Raw genomic sequence first — 25,047 nt, 5'->3', positions numbered from 1 at the left:
TTACTGAAGCGAATGCCTGAGTTGACAAGACAGCTCGATAAGGTGGCCTTATATTTGAATAAAAATGCCATGACGAGACGACATGTGAAGCTCCACCGCCAACGATTAAGCAGTAAGTTTTGTCGGGAGAACTTTTGATCTGGAAGTTTTCTATTGTTTTATAGACAAGAGATTTCAAGGAGTGAGAGCTTTTTTCTTTTGTTTTGTATTTTGTCTATCTGAAGACCTTATCCAGCCTGCTTTGTTGTGGGATGATTGTGAAATGTGCTCTGTCTTAATATTTGAAGTTCCTGTTTGCACCATAATGAATTGGCTCTTCATGAACACTTAAAAGTTAATCATGGATTTGTTAAGTTTATTTTTGCCCGATATTTGACAGGTGGTTGACAGATTGCCAATATTAAAAGAGGATCTGGTGAGAGCATCAAGTTACTTGTATAACAGTACAATGTCTCGCCGCTCTCAAACCAGTTTTAGGTTGCGACGTAAGTTTGGCTGTTTCTTTGTTTTTCTGTATGCAGTGGAACAGAGTTGATTGTCCCTGAGATATGTTCTCAGCATCAGTCATTGGATACTTTGGTCCTTGGTTTTGTTGGGAGTCTGTCTTGGTGCTCATCTGTGGAGTCATTGTAGCTTTGGATTAGAATCTGATAAGAGGTTTAAATAAGAAACTGATAAAAGGTTTAAATTAGATGAGAGGTCTACAGGAGGATTTAGTTGTACAGGTCCTGTACATAGGCCACAAAGTAGATCAACGCATAATTGGTAGCTGTAAACCCCTGTATTGAGAAAAATACATTTTGTATTGTCACAGCTCCTTTTGGAATTGGATTCTTTAGGAAAAAAGTCTGTTGTACTGTCTGTAGTTTTGTTATTAGTACACTGGTACTTTGTACAGTTATGTCAACGAATGCCGGTTCTGAAGTTCGGTCTTCGCGCTGCCGCTGATTACCTGTGGGATAGTACAAGAAAGAGAATAAACAAGCGGAACAGTACGAGATTAAGTAAGTTAATTACATGTATTTGAATTGTCATCCGATCAACGTGTTTTAGATCTGGAAATGAAGCTTGGCTTGGACCTTCTAGTCTGTCAAAAAATGGTTTTTGGATTAGTTGACGATCTGCCATTAAAGGGTCTGTTTGTGTGGAAATTCATTTGCTTTGGAAAATTATAATTTTAGTGTTATTAATGTGAATGTCTGTAGAGCTTGGATAGTCCCCACAATCTTCTAAATTTTACTCCTTAAAGTTATATGCTAGGCTGCCAATACTTCAACTAAGGAACCAAGCAACAGAGACCTATTTCATTGAAATTTGTCGCACACGAACAGCCATGAGACGCATTCGCTTGAAACAGAATGCTAGAGGTAATATATATGCTTTTTTTTTTCAATCAGCGAGTTTCCACTAATCTTACTTCTTTGTAAGGTGCAGTTGGTTTATGGGCGCTTGTGTGATTTGCTCCTTTTGCTTTTTCCCTGTTTTGATTGTCCCATGTCTGGGGAAATGTGGCTACTGTTGTGTTGATTCACGGTATCTATCTCTCTACAACTCTGAGAACTTTCGCTTGCTTCTTCCATCCCGTGTCGGTCTACATACCTCCCAGCCAACAACGGAATTTTGGATTTAGGTACAATCGAGTCAGTTGCCGTAGTTTTAGATATCTGTGTCACAGACATGATTAGTGTACAGGCATTTGGGACCGTTTGAACCTATTTATTACTATTCAACTAAAAAAAATCCTTACAGGAAGCTTCGCGGTTATGTTGTAGTTGTAAAAAAGAACAACCCGGAATATATTTTGTATTGAAAGATTACTTGTGTGCGGTTCAGTTCTTTCTTCAGCTTTTCTTTTGTAAAATTGTTGATCCTCAATCACTACTTTGGTTTGTTTTCTAGACCACCTCGAGCTATTAAAAAAATAGGTCTCTTCTCCTTGTACTTTGTCCTTGGTGTATTTCCATGGTAAGTTCATGACTGATTAGGAGATGTTAATAGCAAGTCTTTCATGGAGGCTTGGGTGGCAATCAGAATTTGGAACTTCCCCATAGCACTTTGAGCCTATAGGGTCTTGTTACTTAAAATGACTGATCTCATGTTGCGAAGACATTTTTTAGTGGTTTTTCTTCTGGCTATTGTTGCTCACAATAAAGTTACAACAATGAAATTACAACGATGACCTCTTTTCCTCAAATTCTGTCTTTTTAAGCTGCTCAAAAGGGTTCCATTGCTTCGTCACAACATGGATGTGACTGTATGTAGGTTTTTGGAAGTAACTCGAGACAGGCTTAGAAAACGAGGTAAAGTTAAAGGTATGTCATGCTGATATTATTTTATTACCTTTTGGCCAAGCCATCCCATTTCAATTTGTAACTGTAATTTTACGTCTCTGTTCAGTTTTTTAGACGCATGCCATTGGCGGGCTATGATGTTGCTCGGGCTGCTAATATGATGGTGCGAAAAGTATGTCAGAGACTCTGGGTACAGAAAAAGAGATGTGAGTGATCTGTGGAAACGTAAGGCAATTGTGGAGAGGACAATTCATTTTTTGTTTAGTACAATAAAAAAAGAATTCTTGTGACTGTTCCTGAAACTTTTTAAATGATTCTGTTCTTATATACATAGATACAATTTTGTTTCTTGGTGTTTGGATGTGACAGGTTAGGACTGATTTAATTCACAATTTTGGTTTGCTTTGTAACATAGAATTTCACCACAGGTAGTAACTTTAAGGACTGCCTCTTCCCCTCACTATTTATTAGATAGTAATGATGGACACCCGTTTGTGGTATATTATTTTGACAGCTGTTTTCCCGCCTTCCGATTTTATGCTCTGACCCTTTAAGAGCCATAAGCTTGCTAGCTGACACCTCAAGGAAACGAAAGTGGCAATGGAACAACAGAAAGAGACTTGGTAGCTACACTTTTTCAGCAATATATTTTTTTTCAGTTTGTATCTGCTTTCTTTCACCCCGTTTGCAAAATTGGCACTGGGCAAAAGATGAAAGTGAAGTTGCGATTTTTCAGGTTTTCTTGTCGTCTTGTATGGGCTTTTTATGAAAACGAGGTCAGGGGTTTAGAATTTCAGTTTTCTAATCCAGATTCCATAGTTCTTTATTGTACTCATACACTTGTTCATTTCTTCATGGAAAATTCATCGAAGTCCTGTTATTTTGGAAGAAGAGTCCTCTTGGCTATGAAAACATGACCGGTGATGTACACACATGTATGCATAGATTTTTAGTTGTCTGACATGACTTAGATTGGTTTCAACGTCTTATCTCTTCTAGCACTGGTCTTTTTAGGGCATTTTCTTGTTCCCAAAAAATTTTAACTTTTCAATCAGCATTAAAAGATTAGGGGTGGTAGCTGTCAGTTTGTCAAATAATTCCTGTTGAACTGGCCATGACACTCATCTGTGTTAAATAAGCACATCAAATTTACGTGTAGATATATTTGTACTGCTATCAACAGCTTTTCCATCAATTGCCCGTTATTAGTCTTGATGTTGCTCGTGCTAGCACTGTTTTGAGAGAAACAAGTAGAAAGAGAATGTCCAAGAGGTTCCACAAAAAAACAGGTAAGGTAGGCCAGTGTTGAGACCAAAGTGGACCTATAGAGTCACGAGGCTGTTCTATTCGCTATTTTGCTTTTGAACAGTTTTCTTCTTTCTTTAAAAATTGAATGTGCTCCTGCTGTACAGGTTGTTACATCTTCAGCATTGGAAAAGTGACAGGTTGTTTGAATGAACTTTCTCAATAAACAGGTCTTGTTATGTCGTGGGGTTCTCGCTGGGAAGCAATTTTTGGTATGGAAGCCAAAAGTTTGAAAGTTGACGATATGCAATAGGATCCAACAGAAATGAGATTCTTCACAGCTTGTCTCTATAATTTCCCAGCATCAAAAAAAAAGGCAAGACTTGATTGTCTCTGAAAAATGACATTTTGAGGTTTTATGAATAACATTTGATTGCTTGTCACCAGCTATGTTCCCGTCTTCCTGTCCTTGAGTTAGACATGCGCAGACTTCATGTCTTGTTTAACAAGACTGTGTTGAGAAGAATGTCTCACCATAGGTGCCTTGCTGCAAGACATGGTGAGAAGTGCTCGTGCATTCTTCCACCCTCTATCTATTTACGAGTCTCAGAATTTTGCTATTCACTTGAACGAAAACAGGCTTGATTTACCCCATACAATGCTACTACAGTAGTTTCCTCCAAAACGCACACCATACAAAGTTGCGCTCAAACGTAGGCTTTCCTTGTGCGACAGTTTTGTTAAAACAATGTAATTAAACATGTAAATGCACGGTCACTTCCTCTTAATGCCCACTTCAGTTCGTGAAACACGCCAACAGATAAAGCTGTACAAAGGGACATTTTCATAACAACCTAGACAGCGCACACCTGATAACAAAAACAAGTCTCGTCAGCTGGTTATTTGGCAAAGATAGTCCTCACACAACATAGTGAAAGTGATGTACAGCCTCTTCACATTGTACAGACACTTGGTACTGGGCAAGCGATATGTTTTGGGGATGATTAAAATATCTTCTGATTGGTCACTCGAAATGTATCTTTGAGAGGTTTTTCACTGGTGTTGAGTGACTGTAATGTTTAGTTACGCCTGTGATGCACAACACACATGGATGTTGTTAGAAGTTGTTTCTGTCCTGTCATACATTCATAAGGAGATTGATTGATTTTGGATCTGTTGTGTCAGTAGTCCGTCCCACTGGTATAGCTTGCTTAGGGTCTCTAGCCATTCTTTTTCGTGAAAGACTGCGTTTGGGATTGTGTGTAGGGCAAGAGGGCTTTTGATTTCTTGAATTTCGAAAAACGTTTTGAAGTACAAAGAAATAATAACCTTTTCAATTTCCTATTGATGGCATGATTGTGTAAGATGAGTCTGTATTTTTAACAGTTGTTCCGTCGTATACCTGTATTGTCGTGTGAAGTGAAAAGAGTGGCCATGACTTTTTCTGAAACCACTTCCAAAAGAAAATGGGCACGGGCTAGAGGTGGCACTGGTGAGTAATTTGTTCCCTTTGCTTCCTTATATATTAGCAGTCAGAAATATTGATTATCCCTATTCTGCTGTAGCTGTTTTCTAGACTTCCTTTGCTTCGGCATGATCCGGCGAGGGCTGCTTTATTGCTTAACATTCGTGGTTCCGAGAATTTAAGGAGAAGACGAGCAGGTAAGTTGGAAATCAGTCGTTAAATATGGAAAACATTTAGCGCTGTACAAAAGCAATGTCCCTTACGGATGCATTCCTGAAAAAGAAATATTTATGAAGTGAAACTGTTCTTGACAAATTCAAAAGGGAGCTTGATATTTGGTGCAGCACAAAATTCTCCACCTTGATTGGGGTAATAATCTTATCATCTGGACTTACTTATTACAGTCTGATTACCACTTTGTCAAGGGCTGCTTTTCCAGTGATGTTTCTCACCACTCTATCTTGTGAGCTATCTTTACATTGGCCCCTTTGCCTTATTTATGTATCAGTTGATCAGAAGGCGCCCGATTTTGGGATTTGACACAAAGCGCCTCCGCTGGCTTATGGCTGCCAGAGCCAAAGGCAGACGATATGCAAAAAAAATGGCAGGTAGGTCGCACTTCACGTTTCATCTGTTAAAAGGCCTCAATAGTTTTTAAAAAAAGAAATAATCTGTTCCCTTGTGTTGAAGTAGTCAAGAGATTAACTGTACAGTTTAATTTAGTCATGGCCACTCTTCTGTTCACCACTGCACACATTATTCTGAAAGTTATTGATGAAATTCTTGTTTTAGTCAAGGTTGGTCCCATTTGAGGATATTCTCTCTCTTGTCACTTCACAGTTGTTACATAGGCTTCCAGTGCTTGGGCTTTGTATCCAGCGTGCAGAGCTTTTGTTCTGTCAAACAGCTAGAGTTAGAAGATCTTCCCAGAAGCGTCGAGGTTTGCCTGTCTTATTGCAACTACCAAATTTCATTCCTTTGAAATTTCTTTAGTTATGGTGTAGAATTAAGATGTTAATAGAAATATGTGAATCTTTTGTGCTTGTACCACAGCATCAGCAGTTGTGATAATTGTCCTATTAAGGTATGGTTGTTTCCGTGGGATTACTGGAGCACGGAGCATGGCATATTCTGTGGTCTGCATTTTATTTTTTTTCTGCAGCTCTGTCTTCGTCTGCCCTTACTCAGATCTAATCTTCACCGAGTCGTTCCTATTTTCTTGTCTCGAACTCGCAAGAGGATGTTTGATTTGAGAAATAGATTGAAAGGTGAGAGACCTGATGAAGATGTTTGGTTTGTTGTTATTGAGAAGCACTTTTTTCATCACATTTTTAAAAAAGTTTGAATCCCCTTCCTGTATAATTATTATGTTCTGGAACAGTACTTTGCAGTGGTTGAAGACTGTCTTAGCTGTTTGCTTTTTTCCCAGGTGTATGTTTTTGCCTGACTGAACTGTGTGAAAACAAAATTATTAAAGTCCTTATAAACATATTTTTGCGGTCGATATTAAAAAAAAAATAGTACAAAAAACCTCGTTAATAGTTTTTTATGACATTGCAAACTTTTGGGTGGCAAATCTTGTTTGGAGAGTCAAGTCTTGACTACAATTGCAGTGAAATGATACACTTAAAAAGAACTCCCTTGTGTAAATTTACATGGCTTTCCTTGTATATGGTGTTTATGGATCTTGAATGTAAAATGCATATTGAACTTATTGTCCGTTCTGAGGATTGGTTGTCGTCTATTTTGACTCTTGTTGTTCTCCATGCAGATGGCTAAAGTTTTTCTCTGGTGTAGTTTTCTGTTTCTTGTTCCATTTCCATAACTGGTGATCTGCTTTCCTACCTATCTGAGGCATTGTGGTGTTGCAAGTATCATAGTGTTCCTGTCTTACCAATTTTTTAACTTGAGGATACGGTACAGGGGTCTGGACTAAACTGAAGAAATATACCACCACAGTGTTGCAACAAAATATGTTTTTTTTAAGCAGCTTGTTACCAAAATCATCTTGAGATCACTTGATTATTGATTATTCTGACATGGTCATATTTTTGTTGTGGAAGGCTCTTTATTTTGTACTGTGTATGTTAAGCTTGAACTCTGTGAAGCCGTAGAAATGGTTGTGTCCAAATAAACGAAGTCTGACTACAATCTATGCTTGTCAGGTGCTGAGTCGTTTGCCCATAGTTCAAAAGCACCCAAGTTTTGAAGCTTACTTTGCTGCTAGATGTGCAGAGTTTCGTTATCAAGCTCGTGTGGCTCGTCGAAGAGGTAGGTTAAGGAATTTGTTCCTAAGGACTTGAAATCTGTTCAATGTTCAGTGAGTCCTTTCAAATGTGTGATCTGGAAAGGTGTTCGGTTCCGTCTCATAAACCCCATTGCTTTGTAGTTGACCAACAGTAGGCAGTTGGTTTTGTTGAAAACTGCAGGTTTTGTTTGGGGGGGGGGGGGGGGTTGGTCTCCTTTTTTCCCTTGTTTTCTCCCTAATAAGTGGTTTATAAAGATAGATCTGATTGTGAGAGATCATGTATCCTAGGAATGTTTTTGTAAACCGTAGTCACTTACCATTCAGGAGCCTATCTGTAGTCTGAAATGAAAGAGATCACTGTGGTATAGAGTGACAGAATAGTTTTTTCCTGCCAGTATATGCTGGTGGTTATTGCCATGAGCATTTGCTCTTTGAGTTGGATATTTGGTTGCTTTATTTTCAGCAATTGTCTTCACTTCTATTCTTTTCCTGTGTTGTTTTGTGAATTCTAGCTGGGCCACATATTTTTGAAACCTGGATCTTCTAGTCGCTCAGCATTTGGAAAATGGTGAAATAAAGCCTGTGAAAATAAGCCAGTAAATGAATAATGACAAAAATGGCCAGAACCTTGTTTAAGAATTTTTTTTAGGAATATTCTTTGACCTGTTGCAAGATGAACACTGCTGACACAGTAGTTTCTGAATATTTTAAAATGATGGACAAAATATTTGTCTGTTATACAGTTAAAGTCCCGTTTGCCCATTCTCCAACATGACATAAGACGTCTGGAGATAACATTTAGCATTAGAGCCCAAGGCATAAGGCATAGGAGACGAAAAGCTCGAGAATCAGGTGAGTTTTGTAGACAAGAGATCAATTGTTACTTTTGGTGACCTTACGAGTTGTAGTTGCAATGTCAGCTCAGTGATTCCTCCCTGTCTCGCCTATCGCAGGTGTCCCATTTTGTGTTTTGGTATGTGCAGTTTTAACAGTTTAGCTATCCTGGCATTCAGTAATTCAATAAAGTGTTGCTGATCTGAATGAGATCTTGTTGCTACCTTCACCATTCTTTGCACTGCGGGTGGTTTGTAGGGCGCCGCTGGTAGCTCCTAATTCTTTACTTTCCCTCTTTTGTTTCTGTCTGTCTTACTTTTTCCCCAGCACTAAATGACCATTATTGTGTCGATGTGCTTCTCTTTACTCAACCAACCAAATTCTTTGCATTTAGTCAGTTTAATTGTAATAGGTCTGTTGTAATGTGTTTCTTTGCTGATTTTGGCAGCTCTTGGCTCGCACTCCTGTTTTAGGCCTGGATGAAAATCGACTTATCAAAGTTTTTTGTACCAGGACTACAGATATCAGATTTAAAGCTCGAAGGATGCGTAAGTGTAATACTAGGGAGCTACCGTTCATTGGCAAATTGCACACGTGACATGTTTCGTTAAAAATTAGAATGGGATTTGGGTTTTCTAAAGTTTTCAGTTCAATCTATGATACAAGGTAATTTGCTTGTTTGTATTATAGAATGCCCTTGGATTCTCCATTAGTGGTCACTGTAAGCAACCTGCTGGGTTTTATAAGGAAATACTGTTCTCTGACGGTCAACATGCTCTGGTGTATGAAGACCCTTGAATGGGCTCCAGCTGAGATCTTCATTTGAATCTTGTTTGACCTCTTCATTAGCTGTTTACTTTCCTCTGCCCTCTGTGTGTGTGTGTCTGAATATGTCCTCGTTTGCAAGTCCCAGAGATGTATTCCAGTCTACCTCTATCCGAGGGGCTCAGGTATAAGGATTTGGTGACGCCGGGTTTTGAAGACTCGTGACCATTGAATGTTTAAATGTTGTCAACACAAAGACTGTCTTGTAGTTCATTTTGCTTTAACAGTGTAAAAACTACACACAAAAGTGTTTTATATCTGTATAGATATGTGTATTGTAAAACCTCTTTCCTATTGTCCACTATTTTATGGCACTTTAAGTGGTACTAGAAATTTTTCAAGTTTTTTATTAACCTCAGGCTGCTGGCATCTGAATAGTGATAATGTTTTTCCACTGATCTGGGCATAAATCTGTTCTCTTGTGTGGCATCGCAGAACATTTTGACATTTTAAATGTAACAAGTCTCTACTGCATTGTTTAGCTTTGCTCCTTTGCTAACTTGGCAGCTCGTGGCTCGTACTCCTATTTTAGGCCTGGACGAGAGTCGACTGGTCTGGGCATTTTGTACCAGAGTAAAGGATATCCGATTTAAAGCTCGAAGGATGTGTAAGTCTAGATTTACTTGTGTCTTTCTGTAGTTCAACTGATTAAAACAAATATTGTAATGATCATACCGTGGTCTTTTAGAATTAGAGAAGATAATCAGAATGCTTGGGCGGGCAGTTGGAACAATAATAGCAGGTTGTATCTCCTGGAGATTTGTTGTCCTATTGGCTTTGAGTGTGTGGGTGGATATGTGCATTCGCTCATTCAGCGCTGTTTGTGCCAGTATTGTTTAGGAAATTATTGTAAATGTTGCTATCTTTCTTTCTTTTTTTTATGAGGCTCCAATTCTGACTCATTGACAGGTTTACATCTTACATGGTGCAAGGATCTGTAGGCTTAATTCTGTTTTGTGTTGGCAGCAGGCATAATGCTGTTCTGTTCTGGCATATACATCAAGTAGGTCTCTTGTCTCGCAAAAGTCTGTACAGGACTTTCCCTCCCTCTGTTTAGTTGTTATTGGGCTCCTGGAGTATTTAATTTGCTCCTTTCTTGAATTTGGCAGCTGGTAGCTAATATTCCTGTTTTTGGGCCTTGATAAAAAACGACTGATCGGGACATTTCAGTAGTACATTGGCGTGGACTCTGTTACTGTATAGAGCTCAATGGATATTTTTCTGTAGAATTATCTACTTTTGACCAAAAGCTAATCTTGGTACATGGACTGGTTGGTTACAGCTCTTTCATCTGAAAACATTGTAAATTTCCTTGCATGGCACCAAGTTAGAAATTTGAAAGACTGAACTTATAAAGTTTTGGGGTTGTGATTATTTGTGTTGTACACAGCTAGTGAATCGCCAACCAATTCTGGGACTTCACATACGTCGTTTGGTTTCAAAATTCTGCACAAGAACAGCTGAAATTCGCTATGAAGAAAGGAGGTCACTCTGGAGATGTCGAAGGAGAGGTAGGCTTCTCATTGTCACCCGACTAGAAATTTTTTCTCTTGATAGAGCAAGTGCAATGAACTGCAGTAATTCTTGTGTATATGTATATGATTCAGTACATAGGCAGACAGTTGTAACCAGCTCAGTCAGAGGAAAGTATTATTTTCTCTGATTTGTTCATTCTTGTGCTGTCAATGGAACTCTAAAAGAGGGGTGGGGTGTGCAACATTTGATTTTCCACTTGACACGCAGTCCTGATAATCTGAAATATTCATAAGTTGTCATATCCTGTTGTTGGTTCCAAATGTGATGAACCTCCGTATCAGTATGTTTTTGTCTTGCAATAGTTGCTGGACTCTTGGGAGATTTTTCTTTGATCTATCCAAAGGGATTTCCGTTTTGCTTGTCCTGAATTTCACATGATGATGGCTGTTTTGATATTAAAGTTAGTGCACGGGCATGTTGTTGCTTTGGACAGACTCAGTGCTTCGGTATTGTAGAGTGAGTACAGAGTTTATGCTCTAAAATCAGTTGTGCTAACAATGAAGAAAGGAGTGAGAGCACATACTTGGTTTTTAGTTGGACTAATGCAAGGTTTGGAGTGATTGTAGCATATTAATTCAATAGTGAGTTCACTCAGCACCAGATATTCTTTTCTTCTATTCTTTTTTATTCACAAAAGATGTCTTTTGCCCAGTTAAGATAAGTGTAGACACGTCCTGTCCTGGGGTGGGGTTTACCCTGTTCTTTGTTGCATTGATTGACAGCATTGTTGAAGCTCCATCGGACATTTCTGTGTTGGCAGTGCTGTAACACATATGTCGTAACACAACCTATCCTTGTTCGACAGTTGTTTCATCGTCTGCCGCTTTTGCAATATGATGTGAAAAGGGTTTCAGCGAGATTTTGTTACAATACTTGGTCAAGAAATCATGAGGCAAAGAAGAGAGGTACAATGGAAATCTTCATCTTTTGAATTTTTCAACGCCCACATACATGATGCGTACATTATATATTTTTCCCCCCCTGTCAAACCTGTCAAATTAGAGCGATGATAAAAAAAAAACATGCTTCCAAATGATTTATGTCCAAGTTTTCTTTGTAACCCAACCTTCAGCCAAGAAGGATTTTTTAAAGGGGTGTATTTTGGGTCTTGGTGTACCTCATGGAATTTGCTAAACTTGTTCTGGTAACTATTGAGGAAGGATTTTTGTAAAGGTGTCACCCATTTCACCGCAGCACCTTCATTTTTACTGCTACTGAGCAGAGACATTGACTTGAACTGTGCAATTAACAGTCATAAGTCTGCCATTGATTTTGATGGACTATATGTGTCTCATAGCACTTGATGCTTTTTCTAGTATTTTAAAATATTTTGAGCTATTTCTAAGTAAAAAGTTTTTTAAAAATTTAAGCAAATGAACTCGTTTTTCACAATTGCAAGCGCTGTAAAACTTACTATACGTAAAAACTAATGCTTTCACGTGGTCTCCGTTATTCTTGTTGATGTTCTAGTCATGTTTTGTTTTGCCAGTTGCCTCCTTAGAAAAATTTCAGTCACACATTGCAATTTATATCACCTAGTCGAGACCAGTGCCTTGGATCCATTTCAGGAGGTGGAGGGTAGGGGTTGCTTTCAGTGCTTAATATTGTGGGGAGGATATTTTTGTCATCTTATAGTTCAGGTGTTGATTTCAGAGTTCTGAGTTGCCTACTTTGTATTTGGCAGGTTGTTTTGATAAGTAAGATGTGAATAGTGTTCTAGGAAGGTCTTGTTTACTTTGAACTTTGGATCATTAAGGATGCTAGATGCTCTGCTACTTGGCTTTTGAGTTCATTTATTGTGCATTCCTCAAGCAAGTAGGTTTCAATATCGGCTTTATGGTCTCAAGTAAAGCATGTATCACTCTAACAGCTCTTCTCACGCCTCCCTTTGCTTCGATACGACACCTTGCGAGTGACTTCATTGTTCAGTGCTCGATCAGCAGAGATTCATTATCGAAAAAGAAAGAAATTTCAAGGTTTGTGATTTCGCTACAGCCACAACACTTTTTGGGTGCATGATCCTTAAATTTTTTTCTTGTGGGTGTTTTTCATATTTTTAGAAATACATTAAGGACCTTTTCCTCTGATGAGACGAAATGTTAGTTTCTGTCTTGGGAAGTTTTTAATAAGTGAGCCGCATCAAAACATGAAATTCACTGATAAATATCTTCTTGGAATTTATCCTGGTTTTTCTGTCGGGTCAGCCAATGTCTTGTAAAAGCTCTTAAGTTTTTCTTGTAACAGTATGGCTGAGTTAAAATGTGCTTTCTCTATCAAAGTAACTAGAAATATTAATTTTGTCCATGTTCATGTGTCTGTTGGTTGCTGAGCTAAGGAATTGTTTCACTGCTAGCACCTTCATATGAAACAGATTTTTTAAGGATAATGAAGCTTGGTAAAACCTAAGCAACAATTAAAAACCTTATGAATTGCGTTGTCAGTTGTTGAGACGGTTACCACTTCTTCGTGCAAATGTGGAACATGTGAGTTATTTGCTTCGAGTAAGGACCGCCTGGCGAACTAATTACAACCGCAGAAATCGAGGTATGTAAAAAGCCCTGGGGTAATCCCTGTATGTCATGTATTGTGATCTCCCAGTGATCTGCTTTGGCATGTTGTAAACAAAGAGAAAATGGTTGTAAGTGTATTTTCAAAACTTTCAGGGTTCAAAATATTTCTTTCACCTCCTTTGACCGTGCGCGGTTAACTTTTATATTTGGAGGTCAAGGTTCAGAGAGTTTTGTTCAGTTCCTCAATAACAAAAGATCAGATGGTGAGTCCTGCAGAAGCTGAAAAGTCTCTTTGGTTTGGACATTACAAAAGTTCACTAACTGCTGGCCCTCGAGCACATCTAGTTTCACTGCTGGCACGGGATTGAGAAAGTGCCTGTTTTTTTAATGTAAGTTGACTTATGGGATAGAATTAGGAATTTTTCTTGTGTATCACGTTGCCACAGTTGTTGCGTCGGTTACCAGTTCTGCGTGCCAATGTAAATTATGTCAGTTGGATGCTTCGAGTGAGGACAGCACGGCGAAGTAGTTACAGCCGCAGAAATCAAGGTAGGTAAAAGGCCGTATGAAGTTTTCTGTGTCCATGGTTCCTTCTGGCACCTTGAGTAGATATATAATGGTTCCATTTGGTGGTATGGATGGTAGAATTGTCTTGATCTCCCTAGGCAGTTTTTAAAAAAAATTATTTCTGGTTATTATTTTTTATCTAATTATGCTGATCAGCTTGTCATTTTTGGATCCTCGGTATTCATATCACTTTTTGACTTCTTGTCTCTACTCTCTGAGAAGTGGCAGTCATGTTTTGATTACATCCAAGATAAAATTTTGCCTTGAGGCACCAACTGTTGTTCAGAAATGCTCTTGGCATGAATGTCTGCAAACTTGGGTGTATCCTGCAGAATTTTATTTTTTCATATTTTTTATTTTCGTTTTGACAGCTGGTCTCAAGACTGCCGTTGCTGAAATTTAATGTGAAATTGTCAAGTTTTTATTTGCTTAAAACTGCGCAGGACAGGAGGGCAAATCTAGCTCGACGTTTGAAAGGTCAGTTTAGAAAATAACTGTCAGTATAAATTCTGAGGCTAAAATATGAAATGCACTTCCGTGTGACTTTTGAGTTGTTTCACCAGATACCTCCAGGTGCCAGGCAATGAGCTCTTATTTTTCAAGACTTTGGTATAAATTTGTTCTCATCCTAATTCGACAAATACATTTTCAGATGTTATTAAGATTTCCTGTTCTTAGACTTAACATCCCTTTCGTAAGTGGCTATCTTGCTAAAAGTGTTCGTGACCGTAAAGCAGATTCGACACGCCGTTTGAAAGCAAGAGGTTTGTACCTTTAAATAACTATGAAGAGGTAACATCTGTTTGGAGTAAATTTCTTTGTTAGCGAAGGCATTTTTCAAGCACAGACAACATTTATGTTTACTGTGTCTCATCAACAGTTGATCAGACGAATACCTGTGTTGAGTGCTAGCATGTTTCGACTGCAATATATGCTTGCGAAAAATGCAAGTGACAGAAGATACAGTAGAAAAGCTTGCAGACCAAGCCTCCGAGGTACATGTTCACATGATTTTGAGAACGGTACTTGGTGTCCGAAACAATCATTGTTGATGTTATGATGGTGGTGTTGTTGTCTTTGTCCTTGCCTTTCAACCGTTAGAATTTTGTGAATATGATCTGTCTCTGTCATTGGTTTCTCTGTCCATGGAAACTGCTGGGTTTTTTTTCCTTATAGATGCTTACTATCTTCAAAGGTAATATTCAGCTTTTTACTGTTTGCTTTGTGTCAGTTCTTCGACTTTCAACGACTGGAAAGTTTGTGTTCAGAATGCACTTTTATACTCAAATTCTCAGTATGTACTACAATGCGCGATGGTCGATAACAAGTACAATTTGAATATTACTTTTTTAGAGGCTTCCCTGGTCCTGTTCACATGGTCATATTTTCTGATTGGCTCTACCTATTGTCTTTGGTTTTGCCTTGCATGGACTTTTCTTTTGGATTGTTGGAAGAGACTAAGTAATAACACTTTGAAAAACAGGGAGTGGTAGCCAATAGCCGGTCTTGATTTAGTTTTTCTTGTTTGGCTTTCCTTGGGTCTATATAGTGCTAGGTGTTGTGTAAATGGCCTTTTAGTCTAGAAATATCCAGAACTGAAGTGTTACAATGTTGTTCTTTAAGAATAGGAAAGACGGGCAAGTGGCATTACTTGGTCATTTTTATTTAAGTCAAGGGAGTAAATAAATGGAACAAAAAATGTCTTCTTTTAGACATTGGTCTAAAGGGTAATAGAATAAGAGGATACATTTTTGCAGCTGGTCAGGAGTATGCCTTTGTTAAGGTACAATGTAAGGCGTCTGGAGACCACCATGGCTATTAATGCAAAGCACAGAAGGTATGAAATGACTCACAGAAGGCGAAGACAATTTGCAGGTGAGTGGTTCAACTGGGTCCATTTGTTGAGTCAGCGATTTTTACTTCCAGGGGTGTTTAAGAATGTAAGAAAGTTGGTCTCAGGACCGTGGCAGTTTTTTCTGCTTTTGTCTTTCGAGTCTTGTCTTGTTTCTACTTTCTATTGTTTATAATGAACTGGTACTTTAAAGGAGAAGTTTTGATGTTTCTCTTTCCTTGAGGTGCTAGGTACTTCCTGGCCATCTGTTGCACCACAGTTTGATCCTCACTTTGTTTAGCAGGGATTTCCTTTTGGATTAATAAAAGTAACTGGGCTTTCTCTTAATGATTGTAAAGTATAATATACTGGAGTCTCTGTAAATTGTCTTTGCTGTGAGCCAGGTGTTGTTGCGCACACCTATCTTGAAGTACAGTGTGCACCGAGCAGTGTGGTACTTGGCCAAAACAGCCAGTGACAGAAAGAGTAGAAAGGTTTATTATTCCAAAGGTGAGCAGCATCTTTAATTGTGGGACAAGTTTCAGGTCTCTTTAAGACCTTTCCCTCCCCTGCAATGTTTACTGACTTTGTCTGGTATGAGGTGTGTCAAAGCTGCATTCATATTTTTTAACGGGTTGGTGAGTTCATTCTGTTGCTTCTTGTCGCTTGCAGATGGGTTTTGTTCTTGATCTTGAATTCGGGGGTTTTTGGTTAGCCCACTGATTTGGGAGAGGGGGGACACAAACATGCACGCACACATACGCACACACACACACAATTTTTCTGTGATATGCCCATTTTAAGAAATATGTCGGGTGCTGGTAAAATCTTTTCGATAGGGAATTTCCAGCCGTAAGTAGCTATGTGTCTATGAATCCGTAGTATTCTATCAAAGCATCAAAATCACAAGCATGTGGTAGGGGCTTACCTTCCTGGGAAGATATGTGATGACACTCTATGAAGAAAATGAAAATTGATGCAGTGTCCAATTGTGTGAAACATAATGAGTTTGTCTTGTTTTGGTTTTTTCCCTCCGGTGTAGTTGTTTATGCGTGTTCCTCTGTTGAGGTATGACCAAACACGCACTTCAGCTGTTTTTTGTCAGCGCACATGTGAAAGGCTGTATAGAGGTCGTAAACGAGGTAATACTGTACCCCAGTTCATACTCTTTGAGTAAAGAATTCTTCGTGTGAAGAAGATATGAGCCCACGAAATGTTGTGTCTTTTCGTAGTCTTGTTCGTTACTGTCATTCTTGTTAAAGAACTAAGTGTAAGCTAGACTGCATTTTGAAACGTCATACAGTCTTTTTTCTGAAGATTAGTATTGTATCTGGTTCCCTTATGCTGTACTTTTGCACGCATGAAATTGAAGCTTTCACCAAGTAGTCAAAGGGTTATGGGGTTATTCCTACTCTAAAGTGCATACCTTCTTGATGGGAATTATGTTGTCACCGAGTAATGATTCAGATGTTAGCGCGGCTGCCTCTTCTGAAGTACAAGGCCAGTGTAACAGAGTGGTACTTGGCCAAAACTGCCAAAGATAGAAGAGGCAAGAATAAAAAGGCACTTATGTGTCAAGGTGAGATTTGAAAGATTTTTCTCAAGTATTTTTTATATTTTGGATATACCACACCGGTTTCGAGTTTCAGTAATTACCGTTCGCTATTATAACCATTGGAGGAGAGGTCTCATTCAGTGGCTTTTCAAAATTGCAAACATCTGAGACTTGATTGGAAGAGATTGAGAAATATTGCATTATTGGTAAAATGTCACAGCACCTAAAGTCTTTCGGGTTCAAATGTCAGTTTTCATTGTATTTTTACCTTGTTTCAACTTGGACTGTTTCTTTGTATAGTTAACAAGACGGATACCATTATTAAAGAAAAATATGTCCTGGCTAAGCCAAGTATTCGTAAAGAATGCAAATGACAGGCACTACAATCGGACAAAGCGTGTGAGAGGTAAAACTAGTTTTATTTAGATGTGAATGAAGTCATTTTATATTTTATTAAGGTTTTATTGTGTGTGTGACTGAATCAGTTGTGTCAGATGTACTGTTTGCTCACTAGACTTTCGAGCTGGATTGCATGGTTTTATCTGGCTGTTATAGGTAGGTCGAGCTGTTTATTTTTTTTAAGCAGCACAAGCCTCTTGAGTCGTGGGATTTGGCAATGGTTAGCAAATGCATATTTAATAATTATAGACCTTTCCACTATTTTTTTTTCTTCATGGTATTGCGGGCCTGCTGTGTCCTCCAGACTGTGCGTTACAGTGTTGTCTGTGTTTCTTTCAACAATACCCCATAATCATTTCTGAGTTCTATGAGGCGAAGCAAGGTTTTTTTTTGTGTGTTTTTTTTAGGCTCTTGTTCAAGTTCTATGTTCCAAACAAAGTTGAGATTTTTGGGGTTGAAAGTGTAATGTCCACTCACGTCAAGCACCAAATCATTTAGAAAGTGTGAATTTTGTTCTAAATTTTTTTCGGGTGTTTTTCAAGTGCTATTTCTCTTTCCCACCGTTTCCCCCATGTTCGTGGGTGAAATTGAATAGATGGTAGCCCGAATGCCTTTGCTGCGGTACAGCTCCCAGACAACTTCTTGGTATTTAGCGAAAACTGCCAAAGACCGGAAAAGTAGAAGAACTTATAGAAAGTGTCAATTTACAGGTGATCTTATTAGTAAGAATTATTATTCCTCTTTTGTCCCTGTCAGTAATTTTCTAGGATTTCTCCAGGTACCAAATTCTTAAGGTTATTGGCAATTTTGAGAGGTTCAAAGTTGTTCTACTTTTGTGATACTCCATGATATTCCAGGCAAATATTGATTGTGTGTATTGTAAGCAGGGAGCGAAATTGTTTAGTAAAAAAGGGTATGTATGACAGACATGTGGGAATACAATTTTGCTTATTTGTTCAGCTCATCTCTCGTCACCCATTACTGAGGTATGATCTCGCTCGCACTATGCACTTCCTCCGCCAAAGGGCATGTGAGCGACTTTGTCGAGAGCGAAAGAAAGGTAATGATGTTACATTCATTCAGACTCCTTGTTTACAGTTGGTTCAAATTGAAGGTAGTTTGTTGACTTCTGTAAATTTATTTCTCAAAAAGTAAAAGTTTGTTTTTGCTGCTGGAGTGACTTGTAGAGGCCCCAGAAATTGTCTTTTTGGCCAGTGTTTGATGTTGACTATTGGACATAGCTTCATCAAGTGGTGACTTGTCATCGTTCATGGCTTGTTTTATAAAGATGAACACATTTTTCTGTTGCATATAGTAGAGCAACCTATTCCTGTTCTCTCTATGTGGCATCTTTTTTAAAGTTAAGATTTTTCCAAAGTTTGTCAAACCATGCATCAAGGGCTAAGTGATATGTGTACTGCCTGTTGAGCTATGCATTGTTCTCACACAGATGCTTGTATTTGACAGTTATTTAAGCGGTTGCCCATATTAGAAAAGGCGCTCGTTCGGACTAAATGCATTTTCTCTGCAAATACTGTATCAAGAATATGCATGCAGAAGAAGAAAGTTTCTCGTCAGAGTAAGTTGTGCTGTTGTGTGAGATGGTGACTTATGAAACATCCATCTTGTTTGTGGACAGGGCTACTGAGCTCTGCTGGAGATTGCCTGTGTTTTTCCAACAAAAGTGTTGGAAACTAAAACAATGGAAGTTTAATCTGGCTATGCTAGATTATTTAACTGGGTTTAAGACTCGGTGTGGGTGGTTGGTGGTTGCTCTGACGTGGTTTGTTCTTTGTTTCTTATCAATCATTTATCGTCCTTTGCTCTCCTCCTTTTTTGTATTTGTTACTCTCTTGTAACATCTCTAATCTTCAAAATGCGTACTAAATCATAAAACAAATAAGACTTGGTATAAATTTTGCCACTTGTACCTGCCACCGTCTGACAAATGCTATGGCCGCTGTGGGGGATACCAAATTAATTTAATTTTGAACAATGATTACTTAAATAATGTAGGTGCTGAGCTTTCCAACCTTTTGCACTCACACAATGTATGGTTTGTGATGGGAGAACCAAATATGTAGGATGGTACTGAATATATTGAGTCTTAAACCTTTAGAATTAAAACTCCCCGACTGATTAATCTTCTTTGTGGTGGGTCATACTACTTGTTTTAAGCAGTTTAGTGTGAAAACATTGATAAAGATCCTGCTTTGTACAAGTACTTTGATCCTGTTATGGTTGTGTTTTTTTGTTTGTTCTCTATTGTTTTGAAGTGAATCAAAACAACAAAAAAGACAATGCTCTTTGTATTTGTTATTATTATTGTAATTATTTTAATTATTATTTTAGATAAGGACCTATGCACTGAGCTGACGTAAATACCCTTTATATGATTGTGTTGTTAAATTTCTCAATCGCTCTAATTTCATTCAGATTAGATTGATAACCTTCTTGGTCTTTAGTTAGACCATTCATAGTTATCTGAGTTTTTATGTCAGTAATGTACAGTTGTTGAGAACAGTTATAGGCTTTATGATCTGAGTTTTGAAACCAGTAATGTACTGTTGTTAGGAACAGTTATAGATTGATTGCTTTCTTTCATTCCTGTTTCACAAATGTTTCTTAGTCTGAGTCCAAATATCAAGTATTTTGTTTGGTGTTATCTTATTGGGAGAAATTTTGAAGCATGGCTTTTGAAATTCAAAAGTGGTAATGTGAATAGAGATTTGTGTAGTTTTCAGGTTCTCTTTATAAAGATTTTGCAACCATTCACATATTGTTGGGAGCTATGGGTGCTAACGGGGAGACTTGTGCTTCTAAACAATACTTCAAAAATGGCATTGCCAATTTGATTAATTCTTCAGGGTTTTTATTTGAACATAATAGAAGGTGAATTGATGGGGGAGAGATACCGAGCCTATACTATACCGAAGAAGAATCTGCGTTATTTCTTAATAGTTACTTCAGTGCAAAAGAATCTCTAGAAAGTTGCTGATGTTCCCACTGATGTGATGTAAGAGATCAATGTGCACTTGGTTAAAATTGGGTTTGGAATTGAGAAATTACACCCCATATTTATGCCCGTTGAGAGCTCATGAAATTTTGATCTAGAACAAAAAGGTGTAACGGTCAGTGGAATTTGTGTAGGGACTGGAGTAGAACCCTATAAATCACTTGTGAAACAGGAGTGATGCTGTGGTTCCTTCAAATGTTTGACGATATTTCTTTGTGTTTCAGGCCAATTTAAATCCCCCGGTCAAAGTCCCCGCGGCCCCCAGTTTGGCCGCCAACACTTTCCCCCTCACATGAGCCAGCAAGGCTACCCTTATCAGCAGAGCCCAGGATATCCTGGCATGGAGAGAAGAATGTCCTCAACGGCATCAGAAGGTTTGTTTGGTTGATAAATGGATATACGGATAACTTTCCCTTTCTGTTCAGTGTGCATTATGGAAGATTACTTGAGCAAGGTCAAAAATTGCTTTTTGTAATCATAATTGAATGAAGCATGAAAGAGTTTATAAAGGTGACTGACGGACAGATTCACTTATTTAGATCTATTCCCTCCTTTTTTTTGTTTTGTTAATAATCTAAACGGAACATCTCAAAATTTCTCTTCTGTGCAGATTGAAATACAGTCAGACATGGATAACTCGTCAGAGATTGACAAATGTGTTTGACACATCCATAATTCGGGTTGACTGATAGTGAAAAATGAAAGAGATATCAGTCGGGGAGTGTCAAATTGTACGAGCTATACTGTACATGATTTCGAGTTGTCTATGTTTGTGAGATCTGTGCTCAACTACGTCAAAAGAAAAGGGAGCATATCAGATAAGATTAAATATGTAGACCTTCAGCTGGCCACTCATTGAAGGCGCTGTTATTTCTAAGAAGAAAGAAGCTCCACTGACTTGTCGGGTTCCAGTCTGTGGGAGAGCCATTGGAAATAAACTACACAACATTAAACCCAACCTGGGGCCGCGAAATCCTTCGGGCTTCTCCAGAAGAGACGAAGTTATTTTTACTTGATTACGCATCGGACATACGGCCCTAACACACAAATACCTCTTTTAGGGAGAAGAGAAGCCGTTCTGTCTCGGATGCAACACAGATTTTACCTTTTTGGACACATTTTAACCGAATGTCTAGACTTCAGAGAGACCCGAAAGAAATACTTTAAATGCAAAAAATTGCAAGACATTTTTTCTGTCGTTGATCCCAACAGAATTTTGGATTTTATGAAGGCCATTGGCCTTAATGGGAAATTATAGAGTGAAATTGAATTATTAAAAAATTTTATTTAGGAAAGCTGTATATATTTACACCGAATTTAAAATATTTAAACATTTTAAGATGTAACTACTGACCCGTGTCCAGCCGTATAGTAAACTGCGAATAAAACTAACTTGTGTTTCGCGCGCTCATATGACCATATGCAGTTGCGAGCGGGGTACTTACTACTTGTGCATTTGTCTCTCCCAGGAGGTGACAGCTTGCTCCAGGCGCCGGGTGAAGAGAGTTATGACTACCAGCAACTCGCCTCTGATGACAGCCAGGGCACCCAGCACTCCACCTCGGAGGGCATGCAGCAACACCCCGGCTTCCATGGAGCCTTTGGAGATAACAATGGCACTGGTACTGACCAGGTTCCGAGAGACCCGGGTGATGGAAGTGGGCACGGGGGTGGCCAGCCTCCGGACGGGGGTGGGGGCAATGGTCAGCCTCCTGGAAGTCCTCCCGATATCAAGTACGAAGTCACACCCATGAGCTTTATGAAAACGGATGATTTTGAATTGATAGAAATAGATCCAGATGATGATGATGATATTTAGAATTGGAAATTGTCTTGTTGTTTGGTGTTCCCCTTGAAATATCTAGACATGTATTCAGGTGAAAATCATGGCTGTCATTCACTGAATATTATTTCTCAGTTGTTTTTTTTGTGTCTCTCTCTCCCCCATAAGGAATTATGAGTAGATATTTACAACAATTTTTCAATCATGTGAGGCAAATGTCCCATTAGGTTACTGTTCAACTCTAAGTTTGTTTAGTGTCATCTTGGATTTTGATTTGATGAGTAAAATTTAATTCAGTGTTTATCTGAACTTAACTGCGTGAGTGAATCTTCGTCGTTTTTTAAGTGGAACAAAATCAAATTGATAAGCAGTTCTGCAACAAGAACTTCCCATGATATTTTTTCTGAGCCCAATGTCTATGTTGAATCAGCTCATTGTTGTCATGGCATGTGTCACGTGAAGGATGAAAGTTTCAGATTACCCTATGTTTTTATGCATGATTTGGATGTGTTTTTATGTGTATTCTGTTGTGAGCTACATTTTTACTCTTTGTGCTTTGTAAGGAATTTGTGTTTTAGGTTGAAAGTCTTAATAATATTCACTGAAAAATGTAAGATTCATAGCTTTGATCTTAAGAGCAGAACAGTTTAGAAACGCAAACCAATAAAAAAAATTCTCTAAAAACTCACTGAGTGAATTTCAAGGAAGTCTTTGCCCCTTCATTGCCAGGAGATATGTGTTCCTTCTGTCAGCACTGATTTTCAGCTAAGCTTGTTAGCCAGGACAGTAGTCTCCTGTCTCAATGTTACTGGATTCTCGCCTCAAGATCTTGCACATTCATGACACTTTTTTGACCCTGAGGACTTTCCTCATTCCCTATACTCCAAATTTTGTGCGTAAATTTAGAAAAACTTGCAAATGTAAGGTGACCAGGTTCCATACGTTTAAAAGGCAACTATGGGATTAAAAAAGATACTTGTAGCCAGATTATAGGCTGCCACTGTAACTTTTTTGTTCTTAAAATGGACCAGTTGTGGAAGTGATTTTTGAAAGCTGTGTCTATAGTCTTGAACATTTGATTTTTATGTATTTGATCAATCTACAATGGTCTACATTTTTAAGTCTTGCAAACTAACCATAGTACTCATAAAATACCTGGCTGGTTGTGGCAAGGGGCAATTTTGTTGTGTTTAAAAGTGAGATTTTTTTTTTTTTTTCTCTTGTTTAAAAATGTTTCTGTGTCCTGTCTGAGAATCTGTATATGACACTTGACTAAGTGAATGTAAATATGGGAATATAGTATAATCAGATATGAATGCTATACTTATTTCAGACCTGCCACCCGTTAAGGTACAGTATAAGAAATTTTGCTTTCTGCCTTGGGTTACAGTTTTAGCGATTTAGACCTCTAGTTACATTTAAAAAATTGGAATTGATGGTCTTCATATTTATGTGCTGATATATTTTGATAAAAACCTTGAATCTTTTAAAAGAGTTTGAGTGGACAATTTTGACAATATTCATATATTGAAATTTAGATGTAGGAGTCATAACACAAGGAGTAGTAGCTTTTCGGGGGAGTGATCAGTTATGATTGTCCGTTCGGGCACGAAGTTGGGGCAAAGGTGTCATTTTTCAAATTTAGTTGAGGGTTTGCATTGTTCATTGTCTAAAGGTGGCAGGCCTGTCATTTTAGGTTTTGACAACTTTGGGTGAAAATTGTTCTCCTGTCGCATTTGATTTTTATATGCCTATTCTGTAATTGTTGCTGAAATTATAAATTTTATCCTGAAATGTTTCTTTCAGATTCAAAATCTCAAGTTATTGCATGATGTTGCCGCATGGTTGTTCATAAAGTTGTCCGAAGACATACTCTTTTTTTTTTTTTATAAAAGTATAAAACGGTTTACAAAGGGCAGATCAGGTCAATGCATGTCTGTAAAGAATCACTTATGACAAGTTTTTTAAAAATTGCGCTCAATGAGGGTAGTGCTTGTCGTTTGATTTTGCTACATTCATATTGGTGACTTCCGCATGTAATGTATTTCAGTTACAAGAGATGTCACATTTTTTTTACTTATTATGTACTCTAGCAAATACTTACCTAAGCCTATTTTGTGCTGAATCTCGCTAATAAATGTTGTAAAATATAGAACAGCATTTTGTGAATGGTACTTTTTCTCAAAGCAGAGAAATAAGCCAGTGTGGTTCTTGTATGAGCAGTTAATTGAGTGTATGGTCTTGCGGTTCTGTCCATTCTGTAGTAGCTATTTGTATGACTGGGAACTCTCGGAGGTAAGCCCAGCGACGACTAGGATGGGCTATGCAAGAACACTCAAGAGTGATAAGTTGTTTTCATTTTTCATTGTTTTGTATGGCTCTGGGATTTGTGTTTGTCAATAATTTCAGTAATGTGCTATTATTACTCATGACGTATACAGGAACTAGTGACAATGGTGCATATATATATTGATTTATCTTGTAATGATTCCTCATTCATTTTTTAAAAAAATGTTCTGTTCTTTTCTGTTTCCCAGACAGTTGTCTGTTGTTACAGCAATAAATATGATAAAACTAATGTGATTTGTCTTATCATTTTAAATTTGCTATTCTTACAAACTGGTGTATCTCCAGTATTGGCTAATTTAGATAATAATAGTATTTAAGATAATAATAGTATTTATAGAAGTTCTGCCATTACTATAGTCCTAATTTATGATGGGATGGATAGAACTAAATATTGTCACAGAAAGTAGAAAGGCTTTCCATTTTCTGAAATATTTAAAAAAGGAAAATGTAAGTACCGGGTAAGTGTATTTTGTGTTCTGTCTTTTTACTTTGAGTTTTTACTTTTACTGACATCTCGCAGGCAATGGTCTGGTTGGGTGGTCACAGCTAGGGGCCACCAGTTATATACATGTGGCTGGCTGGTGTCAGTTTGG

At 38.1% G+C, this 25,047-nt stretch overlaps 1 protein-coding gene across 34 annotated transcripts in view; it reads left to right on the top strand.

Moving 5' to 3' along the window:
* Positions 1-24,683, top strand: part of LOC101860137 (glutenin, high molecular weight subunit PW212) — a 57,263-nt gene extending 32,580 nt beyond the window's left edge. For 8 of the 34 annotated variants that reach the window (XM_005089473.3, XM_005089472.3, XM_005089478.3 and 5 more), the window contains exons 7-8: positions 20,547-20,696; positions 21,792-24,683. In XM_005089473.3, the coding sequence (XP_005089530.1) occupies positions 20,547-20,696; positions 21,792-22,141 (500 nt within the window). In that variant the 3' untranslated portion in view covers positions 22,142-24,683. Of the gene's footprint in view, positions 113-379; positions 486-898; positions 1,005-1,249; positions 1,368-2,209; positions 2,313-2,397; positions 2,498-3,983; positions 4,096-4,922; positions 5,029-5,509; positions 5,610-5,841; positions 5,942-7,166; positions 7,273-8,531; positions 8,632-9,415; positions 9,516-10,298; positions 10,420-11,249; positions 11,350-12,314; positions 12,421-13,892; positions 13,999-14,173; positions 14,286-14,401; positions 14,517-15,756; positions 15,863-17,207; positions 17,314-17,901; positions 18,017-18,266; positions 18,367-18,773; positions 18,886-20,546; positions 20,697-21,791 lie in introns of all 34 variants that reach the window. The other 26 variants (XM_035969078.1, XM_005089463.3, XM_013080989.2 and 23 more) reach the window with 25 other exon arrangements.
* Positions 24,684-25,047: the final 364 nt, after the last annotated feature.

This window comes from Aplysia californica, unplaced genomic scaffold (assembly GCF_000002075.1).
Source record: "Aplysia californica isolate F4 #8 unplaced genomic scaffold, AplCal3.0 scaffold00006, whole genome shotgun sequence".
In the NCBI taxonomy this organism is placed as follows: Eukaryota; Metazoa; Mollusca; class Gastropoda; order Aplysiida; family Aplysiidae; genus Aplysia; species Aplysia californica.
This window is presented reverse-complemented; position numbering and strand designations above follow the sequence as displayed.